This window comes from Heterocephalus glaber, unplaced genomic scaffold, assembly GCF_053883595.1.
Source record: "Heterocephalus glaber isolate CG9 unplaced genomic scaffold, H.glaber_assembly_v1.0 deba00001673, whole genome shotgun sequence".
NCBI lineage: Eukaryota > Metazoa > Chordata > Mammalia > Rodentia > Bathyergidae > Heterocephalus > Heterocephalus glaber.
This window is the reverse complement of record NW_028258410.1, coordinates 17114842-17129399: the sequence shown is the minus strand read 5'-3', so window position 1 is coordinate 17129399 and position 14558 is coordinate 17114842. Positions and strand designations below refer to the sequence as shown.

The 14558-nt window shown below is 40.3% G+C and overlaps 1 protein-coding gene across 6 annotated transcripts in view; it reads right to left on the bottom strand.

Annotated features, from left to right (window-relative positions):
* The window catches only part of Zfp64 (ZFP64 zinc finger protein), a 77028-nt gene that overhangs the window by 37802 nt on the left and 24668 nt on the right, over positions 1 to 14558 (bottom strand). For 4 of the 6 annotated variants that reach the window (XM_087197700.1, XM_087197699.1, XM_021239104.2 and 1 more), the window contains one exon: positions 10712 to 12315. The exons of the other annotated variants lie outside the window; for them this stretch is intronic. In XM_087197700.1, coding sequence (XP_087053826.1) covers positions 11033 to 12315 — 1283 coding nt within the window. In that variant the 3' untranslated portion in view covers positions 10712 to 11032. Of the gene's footprint in view, positions 1 to 10711; positions 12316 to 14558 lie in introns of those variants that run through there. 6 annotated transcript variants of the gene reach the window in all.

Genomic DNA, 14558 nt, shown 5'->3' with positions numbered 1-14558 from the left:
GCTGTACTCTGCCAGGCCCTTGTACCATGCCAGTTTTTGCCTTTGAGCCAGCCAACTTTGGATTGAATCCACTGGAGACTGTGAGTCAAATAAACCTATCCTCTGTTAAGTTTCTGGTATCAGGTGTTGTGACTTAGCTATAGGAAAGTGATTAATACAGATTTTGGTACTGAGAGTGGGGTTGTTGCTGTGATTTACTTCACTGTTTCTTTTAGATGCCTTTAAAACTGGTTGATGGGAAGAATTTAAAACATTTTAGAGATGTCTGTCACAGAAGCCTTAAAATGCTGTAGGCCAAGCTCAATGGGAGATTCTTGTTGGAGCTCAGAAGACCAGAATGCTAATAGGAATGTAGACAGTAAACAGAAAATTCAGGAAGCTTCAGCTGAGAACAAGAACTGCACTGGTAGTTGGAGTATAGGCCATGTGTTTACACCTTGCCAAAAAAAATCTGTCTTTAAAATCCTGAGACTTTGTAGGAGACTGAGATTAAGAGCAGTGGGCTAATTAATCTGATGGAGGAAATTTCAAAGCAGCCCAACATTCAAACTGTGGCATGAGTACTGCTGGTTGCTTTTAGCCAAATCTATAATCAGGAGCAAATAAGAGATGTAAAAAGTCTGCAGTTTCATAAAAAAGGAAAGGTCTACAAAGTTGGGACCAGGGAGAACATGGTTGCTAAAAAGATGAACATTAAAAAAGGCCAAGTACTTTGCATCAGGACAATAAAAAAATGGCTGAAAGGAAACTCAGAAATCAGCAAAACCTTGCCATCACAGGCTAAATGGTGCAAAACTGTAAGGGTTTCATTTGAGAAGAGAGACCCTGCTTGAGAAGGGCTGCTTAGGAAGTTGGTTCCCCAGGATTTATTTTACAGTTGTTATACTTTGTGTCTAGATGTCTCCCTAAAGCCTCACGTGGTCATAGGTGGGGCTTTTTCAGAGGTGGCTGAATCTAGAATGTGTGATTGATTCACAGTGCAATGCTAGGATTAAGGGTGCTAGGATTAAGGGTGGGTGATTACTAAATCAGTCCACTGATTGGTTTGGTGCCACCCTAATCCTGGTGGTCTGCATATAATACAAGGGACAGAAAGAGGGTTGTCTTGTCTCTTGCTTGCTTTGCTGTCTTCTGCCTACCATGAACCATCTCTCCTCTGCAATTCCTGTCTGTCATGCCACCTTGCCCTGGAGCCAGCCAATTATGCACTGAAACCTTCATAAACTATAAGCCAAATAAACTTTTTCCCCTTTTACTTTGGGTGTCAGGTATTTTGTCTCAGGAGTGAGAGGAAAGTAACTAAAACAACAGTGTTCAGCCAACCAGGCACTCAGAAACTACTGTAGCCATGGTCCAAGGGAGGGCAGCTACTGCTCCCACTGGCAGCAGACCTTGGTATCTACCTGGTGCTGATTTTGAGGAATGCAAAATGTAAGAGTTGTGGGATCATGGAGGCTTCCATCCAGATTTCAAAAGAAGGCCTAGGAGACAAGGCAGTGTGGCTCTGAAAGGATGATGTATAAAGCTGTGAGAGTAAAGTCAAAAGTACAGTGGAGACCCCAGGAAGTTGGAAATGCCAACGATCTGTATCATCTGTTGAGAAAAGCTGCAGGCAGTGAGCGAAGCCAGCCCAAAAGAGAGGCCATGTCAGCTGCCACTGGCAATGCTGTGTGGGCAGGGCTGCACAAGCTCTTTGGAGCTTACCTCTCCACAACATGCCCTGGATGTTGGACATGGAACTACAGGATTTAATGTGTGCCCTATAGAGTTCTAGTCTTGCTTTGGTCCAATTCCTTTCTATCCCCCTGTTCCTTCTGAAGTGGGAATGTTTCCCTGTGCCACTGTATGTTGGAAGTATTTAACTTTCTTTTTGATTTTTACAGGCCTCAGAGCTAAGAGTTTGCCTTAAGTCTCAGAGGAGACTTTGCACTTGGACATTTTGGCAATGCTGGAATGATTAAGATTTTGGCAACTCTTAGAGATGGGCTAAATATATTTTGTATAATAAGATGGACATGAGTCTTTTGGGGGCCAGAGGTGCAACGTTATTGCTTAGATCTAAAATGTCCCCTAAAAGTTTCATGTGTTTGGAAGGTGATTGGATCATCAATAAAAATGAATATGTGTAAATAACTGAAAGTGAACTATATCTCATTCTAGCAATTGGTTTAGAAAAAAAACAATTTTTCAAAAAGAATACTCACCAAAGATGTATATGTTGCTTTTTTTTTTTTTTTTTTTTGGTACTGGGGATTGAACTCAGGTCCTTGCGCTTGCGCAGCAGGCAGTGAAACCACTGAGCTAAATCCCCAGCCCAAAGATGTATATGTTAATATAAAACTAGACTGGTCTGCCTTATTGAGACATCATAACAATAAAATTTGTACTTATATTTAATAATTATTCATCAAAATATGTGATATACTGTTTTGATCAGTTCTTTCCAAAGATATTTATTTATTTATTTGAGAGGGTCTTGCTATGTGGTCCAGGCTACCTCTGAGCTTGGTCAGGCTGGTCTCAAACTCAGGGTCTTCCTGCCTCAGCCTCCCGAGTGCTGGGATTACAGGCCTTTGCCACCATTCCCAGCCCACTAAGGATACTTTTATATTGAAGAAATAGCTAAAGCTTAGAGTCCTGTGGTCATGAGAAAAGCATGGTTTTGAATTTACATAAGCACAATTTTGTTGCTAAGAAATTAAGATAAAAATGAATAAAAAGTCTGCCAGATTGGTACCTTTTAAGACTTTTATAATTCTAGAAGCTTCAAGGGCTGGCTCTTTAACCTGATTTGCTAAAGTGAGACACTACCCAGTTTTCTCTTAGCAATACACTTTATTTTTCTAAACTTTATAGGACCACAGGACCTAGGGCATCTGGGAATAGGATTACATTAGTATAATTCTCATCTCCAGATGAGATTCAACATACCGAACAGAGTTTCAACATGACTGAAGAAGGTCTCATATTCAAAAAGCAAAATAAATGCTACCTATGTGCCTTTCTGAGGAATAGACCAGAAATTACTCTAAGTAGAAGAAAATAACATCAGAGTAAAGGTGTGAAGAGGGGAGGAAGGAACTATGAAATGATGAACAAAGCACATTGTAAGTTTTGGTTAAATCAAAGTGGAAGCTTCTCAGGAGGCTGAGGTAGGAGGATCAGAAGTTCAAGCAACCTAGCAGGACCCTGTTTCAAAATAGCACAAAAAGGGCTAGGGGTATAGTTCAGTGCAGAGCATCCTTGGATTCAATCCCCAGTACTGAAAAACAACATCTAGCAGAGATAGTATTTTCATGTAAGAGACACATCATAGGTTAAGACTTCACAAAAGTCTGGATATAAGCTTGTCAGTCACCTCAGCTCCCAAATTCAAGATTTGGGAGATGGGCCTGAAGAAAATTATTAGACCTTCAAAGCCACCTCTCATCAGGGAGGAGGACTGAAGCATGGTTAATATTTATTTTTTATATAGCAGTAGAGAAATATAAGTTTAAAAATAATTGTTGAAGATTGGAAAGTAACTGTCAGCAGAATGGAGACATAGAAACCCTTTCTGGAGAAATGGGGAAAGTTAGAAAATAAAGGAGGAGAGAAATCACAAAGTTCAAGAAATAATAAATATTAAAGAAGACAAAAATGAATAATAGTACAAATATGTTACCATGATAAATGCAAAATATTTGAATTCTCCTATCAAAGATAAATTGATCAAGTTTTAAATCAACGAAATGGGCAAAGATAAAACAGGCAAATGCAATGAAATACAAAATAAGACTTAGAACATTATTATGAGATAAAGTATGAATTAAAGCCAAAAGCTACTGAATGGAAGGCATAGTATATAGGAATAAAATGTAAAAATTGATAAAAAGAACATATGACAAAATATAATGAAACAACTCTCTGGTAATAAAAGTTTGTTAAAAAGACAGTTCTAGTGAGAGCCTTTTAAATATTTCTTTCAGTTTAGTAGATAGACAAAGACTAAAAGAGAATTAGATTTGAATAACAAAGTCAATTTGATTCATATAATTTTGAACTTTAGAGAAACTATAGAGTCTTCTCCGATAGTCACCAAATATTTACAGAAACTGGTCATATTGATGACCACAAGGAAAATGAACAAATTACAAAAAGCACATATTTCATAGTTCACATTTCATAGTTCAAAAGCCATCAACATCAGAAACCCAAAACAAAATATCATTCTGCAAACTGTAACTATTTGAAAGAATAAGACAAATGTCTATTTAATCCCTGGATTCCATACCTCCCTAGCCCACCAGCCAAGCAACTAATCCTAAAACTGAAATAAGAAAGAAAGTATCTAGAAACTCAGGAAAAGGAGACTTCATATACAAATTTATAAGGATACGGATGTGAGGACAATTTTGAAAGTCTGAAGTAGGCAAAGAAGATTATGGGTATCCTATCAGTTTCTCACCCTGTGTTAGTTATTCTATAAGGCTTTGCGCTTTTTATTTATTGACTTACTTTGAGGGTGTTGGGGATTGAATCCAGGGCCTTGAATCCAGCGGTAGGCAAGTGGTCTGACACTGAACTACATCCCCAGTGCTGTGGTTTTTCCTATTTTACAACTTGTATGCTACAGAATATTGTAAATAACTTGTCCAGAGGACTGCAAACCTACTTTGTTTGGTGGGAGGCAACTGACTGTCTCCCTGGAGATGCTGGCTGGTTTCTCTTCTTTTCGTAAATTCATTCCAGCAACCCTGTTTGTCTAAATGTGCGCATGCTGGATTCTTCTTCGCACCTGCTGTGATATCTCACCATTCCATTCTCGAAATACTGAATTAAATAAAATCTTTGACACACATTCCTTTTACATTTGTATGATAGTCATGATTATAATTAAAAATAATCTTAATATAGGTGAAGACATAATGGAGCATACATACTTTCAAATGTCTATTAGTGAAGAAAGAATAAGTGAACTTGAGGCAAAAAAATGAAAATAGTGAAATAAGCTGAAAGCAGAGCAGAAAGACTCATTAAAGATAACAGTTTAAATCTGAAATAAATAAAATGGAAGGGGACAGAGAAGGAATAAAAAAAAGGAAGAAAATTACTGTCACTTAACATAGTTAAGTGCAAACCCCAAATATGTATGCTGAAAAATATTGAAAAGATATTTGATAAATCCAGCAATCCACCGGGATAAGAACTCTTAAGTGAAACTTGGAGTAGAAGAAAATGACCTAAGAACTATAAAAGCTATTACCCAAAGGAAACCTTATATTAAATTTAACTGGGAAATTCCAGAGCCAATCACATTAAGACTAGGGAAACAATAAGGATGCCAGTGGTATCAACATTGTTTGGAGGTTCTGGGTAATATAATAGGACAAGGAAACAAAATAGTAAAAATATTGTGAGGGAAGAGCTATGACAATATGGAGCTGAGATGACTGTATCACTTAATTTCCATAAATCTTATTATCAGAGACCAAAAAGTTACAATACTTAGTGTCAAATTTTGCTGAGAAAGTTAGCCAAATATATCAAAATAGAATTTCATTATGCTTTCAACAAATAATTAAAAAAAAATAGAGTAAAAATCCTTGTCATAGTTAGAATAAAATTATACAATAAGGAGAAACTAAAAGCCTTATATAGGAATAGATGACATATAAAGAAAATTATACATGATTTTAGTGAATTATATTTACAATAGTAATTGAATAAAAGTTTTTGGATGGAAGACTTCTCATTGTAAAAGTCATTATTTTCATATGAGTTCTTATAACAGTGATACAATTACAAAATCTCTAAGACCTTTTTTTTAGGGGTAAGGGGTTCATAGGTAATGAATAAAATGATTTTGTTTGGAAGAATGAATATCAAATGAATATCAAATGTTTGATGTTCGCAAGCCAGAGATGTAGCGATCCATGGGGACAGGGCCGGGGATTTAGCTCAGCGGTTCCTCTGCCTGCCTTGCAAGTGCAAGGTCCTGAGTTCGATCCCCGGTACCAAAACCAAAAATGATCTATGGGGGCAAAGTAGAGATTCCAGAATAGATCCAAGTACATTTGGGAACTTTACATAAAAAGTGAAATTAGAGTTCCAATTCTAAGGAAAATTGTATTTTATTGAACAAATGGTGTTGGTATTGTGGGCAGCCAAACCCAAACATCAATCAAATAAATATCAATCTTGATTGCAATGAGGTGCTAACTAAAAACAAACAAACAAGCAATAAAATTATTAAAGAAAAAAACCCCATTTGATCTCAGGGGAAGGAGACCCAAGGGAAGGAGACCCAAGAGCCACAAATGAAGGAATAGAGTATCCAGTTATACTAAAAGGTCATCACTTTCTGTTTGTATCACAAGGACAGTTCAGAGACAAGTGTTGGAGGGGAGAAAACTGAGCAGTATATGACAGACATAGGGTTTACTCCTCCAATTTCCCAACAATTGCTTTCATCTTACACCAAAAAGAATGGGTATCAGCAAGAAATCAAACAATAACAAATGCTGGTAAGGCTGTGGTGAAAAGGAAGCCTTCTACATTGTTGGTGGGAATGTAGACTAGTACCACCATTTTGGAAGTCAGTAGGGGGAATTCTCAAAAAAGAAAAATTAGAAATTCCATTTGACCCGGCTGTTCCCCTTCTAGGTATCTTCCCCAAACAGCTAGAGGTATTATACTACAGTAGTACATGAATACCAATATTTATAGCAGCACAATTCATAATAGCCAAATCCTGAAAGTAGCTTGTATGTCCATCAAAAGATGAATGGATAAAGAAAATGTGGCATCTATACACAATGGAGCACTTACTACTTAGATATAAAGAAAGATAAATTCTAGACATTTATAGGGAAATAGATACACTTGGAAAATATGTTAAGTGAAATAAATCAGACACACAAATATCACATGGTATATCTCATTTAAGTAAGACAAAACATAAATAAAGAGCAAAATAAAGGTTTGATGGGAGGCAGGGAGACAGAATCTTTGCAGACAGCAAGGGTCCCAGAGACAGAGTGTGTGCAGGGAGGAAGGAGAAGTAAAAAGATTTAGGATGTGTCTTGTACATGTACCAAATAGCCTCAATGAATGTAAACATCATGTGTCATAAATATGAACTAAAAATAATAATAACAATAATAATGAAAACAGGGAAAGAGGATCTAGAGATGGAGGGAGGGAAGGGGAATAAAAAAGAATCAAGACACATTATATACATGTACCTACTCCCTGAGATGAATGTAAACTTCACATATGGCAAATACATACAAATAGAATAAAATTTAAGAAAACCAAACCAGGTGACCATGTTCACTCACACAGACAAAACTTCAGGAGTCTGTGACCAGGACTGTTGGTGACTCAGGCTCCCACACAAGTAAGATTACCATTCTCAAAATCAGCTGAATCTATGTAAGTATGTATGTAAACTACAGGCATTTGCTGAAACTGTTTTCAGGAATCTAAGGTTCAGAAAAAAGAAGCAATCAAATATGTGGAATTATGTAGGATGTTTACTGTGGGTTTGCAATGGCAAAAAACAAAACAAAACAAAACAAAAAACTCCAAACAACCTAAATGTCCACAAATAGGGAGATAGTCAAGAAAGCAGAGGATATATATATATATATATATATATATATATATATAGAGAGAGAGAGAGAGAGAGAGAGAGAGAGAGAGAGAGAGAGAGGGAGGGAGGGAGGGAGAGGGAGAGAGAGAGAGAGAGAGAGAGAGAGAGAGAGAGAGAGAGAGAGTATATTTACACTCTTGCCCTTGGCTAAAAAAAACCACGAGGGTTAGTTGTCCTGACCCACAGGACTGTCCATAAATGGAATAAAAAAAGCAAGTTGCAGAGAAGTGTACATAATGTGATACAATTTTTATAAAAATAGAAAACCCCATTTCTTTGTCATCTTTCTACATATGTTCATATGAACACAGGGAGCTTAACATTACTTATTGTGGGTGGGGTAAAGTTAAGGAGGGGTAGAAGTTGTTGCTTGCTTTTAGTACAATTTTGTATATATTTTATTGTAAGGAATGTGTTTTGTTATTGTAGTTCGCTAAAAAAAAAGGAAGACAAAATACTAACCATGCATACATGAATTTTGTGTGGATATGTGGAGGACAACCGCTAGGTGGCAATATAATAATATAAAAAGAAGTGTAGAATACTAAAAAAACGTATCCTCAATTCAACCCCAACTTTATAACTAAAGTAGAAAACATATATATGTAAGCATGGAAACATATATGTAAGCATGGAAAGAAGTTCCATGAAAATGCTTACAGTGTTTAGATCTGGATAGTAAGATTATTAGTAACTTGAATTTTTTCTTAATATTCTACTCGTTTTTCTTATCTTGAATACAAATTGCATTTATAATTAGGAAAAAAATCTTTTTAATAGTTGGAAATGGGGAAATCTTGGGGAAAAGTAAGAGTAAAACAAGAGTAAAAGTAAAAATGAGCTTATGATAATACAAATTGTTATATCTTGTATCTTGATATTCCTCCAAAGCCTCATGTACTCATAGGTGGGGCTTTTCAGAGGTGGCTGGATCTAGAGGGTGAGAATATGGATTAAGGGTGTGTGATTAACTAAATTAGTCCATTGGTGGGTTTAGCATAGTTCTAGGTATGGATAATGGGAAGCCCCACCCAGTGTGGGTAGCACCTACCAGTAGGCTTGTAGCCTGGATGGGATAAGAGGGAAAGGAAGGCAGGTTGCTTCTGCTGCTGCTTCCTGCCCACCCTGCCATGGACTGTTTCTCCTCTGTAATATCCCTCAGCCATGCCACTCTGCCTTGGAGACAGCTATGAACTGAAACCTCTACTGTGAACCAAAATCAACCTTTCCTCCTTTAACTGTGGGTGTCAGGTATTTTGTCTCAGCAATGAGAGAAGCAACTGAGACACAAATTAGCCACTTAAAATGCAATAGTTGAATATTTTCTAAAGAGTTTCAAGCAAAATAGGAGTCCCCCCTCCTCATCCCGGAGGGGGACATTCCCAAACAGTCCTCAGATTCCTGAACTGTAGATAGTACTGAACCCCATATACACTGTTTTTTGCCTATATAAACAAACTTACAATAAAGTTTAACTTATAAATTAGGCACAGTAAGACATTAGCAACCATGACAAAGAATAAACTGGGGCAACAACAGCAACATACTAAAATTATGTAGAACTTAAAACTTATTTGTGGAATTTTCCATTTAATATTTTTGGACTGTAGTTGACCATAGGTAATTGAAATCGAGGAAAGCAAAATAGTGAATGAGGGGGGACTAGGTGATTCCAGAGTTTTCAAATTATTAAAATTACTAACACTGCACACAGTAGGATTTCCTGTTTCTTACCAAAACCATAGTTAATAACTCCATATTTGCATTCCTGATATGAAATTGTGGCAAAGGGAACATAGCAAGTGATCAGAACTGTGTTCAACTATTACAGATGCAAGAAAGCAAGAAAGCAAGTGAGCAAAAGGGCTGGGGATTTAGCTCAGTGGTTTCACTGCCTGCTGTGCAAGCGCAAGGACCAGAGTTCGATCCCTGGTACCAAAAAAACAAAAACAAAAAACAAAAAAACAAGCAAGTGAGCAAAAGAGGAAACTCAGTTTTAATTCCAGAGCTGTCTCCTAAGGGAAGTGGACTTTGCATCTCCAACAGGCAAGCCCTCAAGCTTTCTGAATCATCATTCTCTATATCCCTAGCTTTTTAATTGTCCAAACCGGAAGTCATACCTTCATATAAATGATCTCAATGATATCATATATCAGATCATATAGATGATCTGAATAATTCTGGTTAAATAAATTTATACATTATGGAAGAATAAAAGTGGTGACAACTCTGGGAAAATGAATGGCATAACAGTCTAAATACACTTCTTTTAGAACAGTGAGCCCTCCTCCTCATCAATCCTTTCTAGGTCCAGAAGTCAGAGCCATTACAATGGTAGAGAATCTTTTTAAATACTGTATGGGTGATTATGTGTTGTTCTCTGGCGCCACCTACTGATCAAACATTTCAGTTGACAATAACAATTTGAATTTTTCTCCGGTCAAGAGAGGCTGTTTTGGAAAAACTTAGGTGCTTTTCCCAAATCACTTATTTGGCTCCTGGACCTGCACAAATATTCACGTCTAAAAAATGGTATCCTAGAAAATCTTTGTTCTAGGAAAAAAGAACTCAGGACCTTGTACTTCCAAAGAAGGTGGTGCCATTAAGCTAAATCCCCAGGCTCCTAGAAAATCTTAGTAAGAACTTACATCATATTTACATCTAAACAGAAATGTCAGGATCTTCTGTCTGAAGTTTCAAATAAAAGTAGTTGTACGGACCACTGTAGGTACTGCATGTATTTGATGGAATTGTGAAGGAGGTGAGGTGTTCATGTAATATTTAGCAGAGGATCCCAACACTGCTGCGGCTTCACGTTCTCTTTAATTATGTGACTCACACCCCCCCATCATAGCTTGACTGCAAAGAAGCATTAGCATTCAATATAGTTGAACCAGGTATCAATTTTTTAGGAAACTGTTTCTTTTTTTTTTGCCCATTAGCACTAAATATTTTTTTCAAGTATCCGTATAACCTTATGTAGAGAATGGACCTTCAAGCCAATAGATTTATTTCAGCCCCCCAAACTGGGGCCTGAAGAGAGGCTAGGAGGTACCATCTACTACACTGATCGAATGAGATGGAAAAGAACCTTTATTAGAGTTGGAAACAAACACTTGTAGTCACTACCTAGCGCAGGCATTCCAACTCCTCATTGGAAGCATCGTGGTAACATTTAAGATCCTACCATACATAATCAGAAGGCAGACTCAGAGGTGGTCTCAGAGCTGTTACAGTGTTAAAAAATTACAGTAAGCAGTATAAAATACAATTTATTATGATAGCGGGGCCGGGGGGTGTCGCAAAGATCCTGGAAAACATCAGGAGCAAACAACTTAGAGAATTTGACTCATTTCCTCTTTCTGTCCCTCCCCCTCCCTCCTGGAGATTGAAGTACTAATCTGGTATGGAGTCAGCCGGGCAGAGCAGAGCGGGGTGCGCGGCCGCTTGGATGATGGAGTAGGGCTGCTTGGGCAGTTCCTGGTGCGAAGAGGACGAGAATATAGGCGGGGCGGTGGTGGCCACCGCGATGCCCTGGCCCCCGTCGCTCACCACCGTCACTTCGGCCGCCCCCTCCTGAATGAGAGCGTTGAGGCCCTCGAAGTCCGTGCACGTGATCCCCGAGCTGGCGATGAAAGTCTGGCCGCCTGCGCCCTCCTGGGGCCCGGCCGCGGCCGCGGGGATCAGAGTCTGGTGCAGCGTGGCGCCATCGGCCTGGTCGTGGGTGGTCAGCAGCATGGCCGGCTGGCCCAGGGCGCCCGCCTCGCCCGGGCACCCCGAGGACTGAGCGGGGGCGATCAGACTGACTTGGCGCAGGATCTGCAGCCGGCTGTTCCCTGGCAGCTCCTCGGGGCTCTGGGCCACTAGGGCGGGCGGGACAATATTGACTGCTGCGGCGGCGGCCTGCACGATCGTGTTCGCTTGGGGCACCTGATGCCCAACGATAATTTTGACCCTTCCTTCGCTGAACTGGGGCACCTGGCCGGGCTGGAGGGGCACCTGGAGGTGCCCGACGGCGAGGGGCGTGGTGGGCTGCTTGCCGGGGTCGATCTGAAACTGGAGCACCGTCACGTCCGAGGTCTTGCTCTCGCTGTACTCACTGTGCTGCCTCTTGTGGCTGCGGAGCGAATCTTCCCGCATGAACGAGGCGTCGCAGGTGTCGCAGTGAAAAGTCTTCTTCGCGTCCAGCTTGGCCACCTGGCGGCTGCTCTGCCGACCCGCGTCCTTCCTCGCCAGCGCCTCGGCCTTGACCATGTCGGCGTGGAACTTCTTCATGTGCTTGCTCAGGTTGCTGGGCTGCTTCGTGTCGAAGCTGCAGTAGCTGCACTTGAAGGGGCGCTCGGGGCCGTGGATGCGCTCGTGGATGCGTAGCGCCGCCTTGCTGGCGCACGAGTAGCTGCACTCCGAGCACTTCTCCGGGTGCTCCGACTGGTGCACGCGGCTGTGCTTCCGGAGGGTGGCTTTGCTGTCACCCAGGAAGTCGCAGTGCGGACACTTGAAGTTGTTCCCGCTGTGCTTGATGCGGATGTGCGACTTGAGGTTCCCCTTCATGGTGCAGCGGACATTGCAGAACTCGCACTTGAAAGGCTTCTCTCCCGAGTGCACGCGCATGTGCCTTTTCAAGTCCGAGCTGATTTTGAACTTGGCGCTACAGAGCCAGCACTGGAAGGGGGCGTCCCCTGTCAACACAAGGTGAGTTTCCATAAGAACAGGCAGGCAACAACCACAGCGGATCCCCCCGAAGCACACACCAGAAAATCGCTTATCCCGAGGCAGGCGGGAGGCGACCTTCTAATTGGAGCTCCCGGCAGCCCTGGGAGGGGGAAGAGGGAAAAGGTTTCTCTTCTTTCCCCAAACCTAAACCGCACCCCCCCCCCCATGAAACCCGGAAGAAAAAGTGGGAGATGGAAAAGAGCTATTTAATTGTCCCAGATAAGACTTGCAAAAATACTTGTTACATTCTTGGAAACAATCAAGCTATCGTTCATATAGTTAATGCACCCACTCTGCTAGTTAGTGGTTCATAGTTGCATAACTTTGCATAATCCGTTGATTTTGATCGAGTTTACATGTTGCAATAGACTCAACAGCACATTTCCAAATGGGTCAGCTTCACGCTGCATTCATCCAAGTATTCTTTTTACAGCGCTTGAAACACCAGCTTATATTTCATGCAGATTTTTATTAATAGTGACGTGTTTATTGCGCACAATTTATTTATCCCACATTGCCAGCTGCGTTCTTTACTTGTGAAGTTATGAAATCCAGCTGCTTGATTTAAAAAACAAACAAACAAACTCATATTTGCTGAAATGATGAGCAGGGAAAATGACACTGCAAACATCTGAATGGGCACGAGATTCCAAATGTATTTACTCACTGAATGCCAAGTCCAAGTTATGTAAGGCACTGATAATTCGAGCAAACTGGTGACCCCCCTCAATTTCAATATTGTTGAAGCAAGTGAAATTAATAGCAACTAACAGTCTTCGGTGGCTTCTGGGACAACAGGCACTTCACTGAGCGCTCCACCGAACTGTCTCATTAGATGCCGTCGGCATCCCCAGGAGGTGAGCGCTATTGTTAGCAGTCCTACACTATTACACAAATGGGGAGACTGAGGCCCTGGCAGATTCTATAACTTGCTCATGGTCACTCAGTAGTGTGCGGCAGGGCTTAGAGTCCAACCCAGGTGGGTTCCAAAGCGAGATAATTAGCTGTACATTTAACCCGTGTTCACCTTCCCAGGCTGTACACTCCAAAAAACTGGGATTGTGTTTCAGCTTTTTGGCAGAGGGCTTACAACACCAGAAGGAGCTATTTAATAAATTCAGTTAGAGGTGGCAGGGAGCAATTTAACAAGCTTCTAGAAAATCCTGCCCACTGCCTATTTTTGTAAATAAAGTTTTATTGGAACACAACCATGTCCACTTGTTCATAGTACAATGGCAAAGGTGAGCTGCTGTGACCAGGCACTGTACTATGGCTTTCTCAAAGCTAAGACATCTGCTACCTGGCTGTTTTCAGAAAAAGTTGATTTTTCCTGCCTTAGAATGTTGTTGTTAAAACCCTTTTTTATGCCATCACCCCCTTTTGGAAGTTTAGTGAATCCCACAAAACCCTTCTAAGAATCATCTTTTAAACACACAAAATAAACTAAGACCAAAAAAATAGGAATTCCAAAGAAACCAATTATATTCAAATAATTACTAAAATATTAAAAGAAAAATTTGTGATATGGCAGTATGTGTACTTATCAATGTATTACACAACAGATCTAGTGGCGGGTCTTATAACTACAGCAATTTCTAAATAAAGAAGAGTGTAAAAGATATATATATATATATATCGATCCCTGGTACCAAAAAATATATATAATTAATATTTTTTGGTACCGGGGATCGAACTTGGGTCCTTGGCCTTTACTTGCAAGACAGGCAGCATAACCACTGAGCTAAATCCCTGGCCCTGTAAAAGATATTTTAATCTAGATGCAACAATTGGTATGTAAACATCTGATTTCTACTGGTGACAAGTTCCCAGGCACCATTATCAACTGGCTACTTCATATTTGCCACTGAAGGACACACCAAGTTCCAGGATAGGTTATAAAAATGAAGATGCAATTTCTTCCCATCCAAATGCATGGCCCTACCTCCTAAATGTTACAGGGATTCCTGCAGAGAGATGTCTAGGTACCAGAGGAGGAGTTCCTGTTCAGGGTGTTCTTGTAGAGTTTCTGCCCATATTACAGAGACAGTCATCGCTCTTCTCATTCCGTCTCCGTCTCCGTCTCTGTCTCTGTTTCTGACTCTCTCTCCTCTCTCTCTCTCTCCCCCTCTCCCTTCCCCTCTGTAATCCACAGAAGTCAAACCCAGAAAAACCAGGTAACCAAATCTCCAAATCTCACAGCTAAGTTACA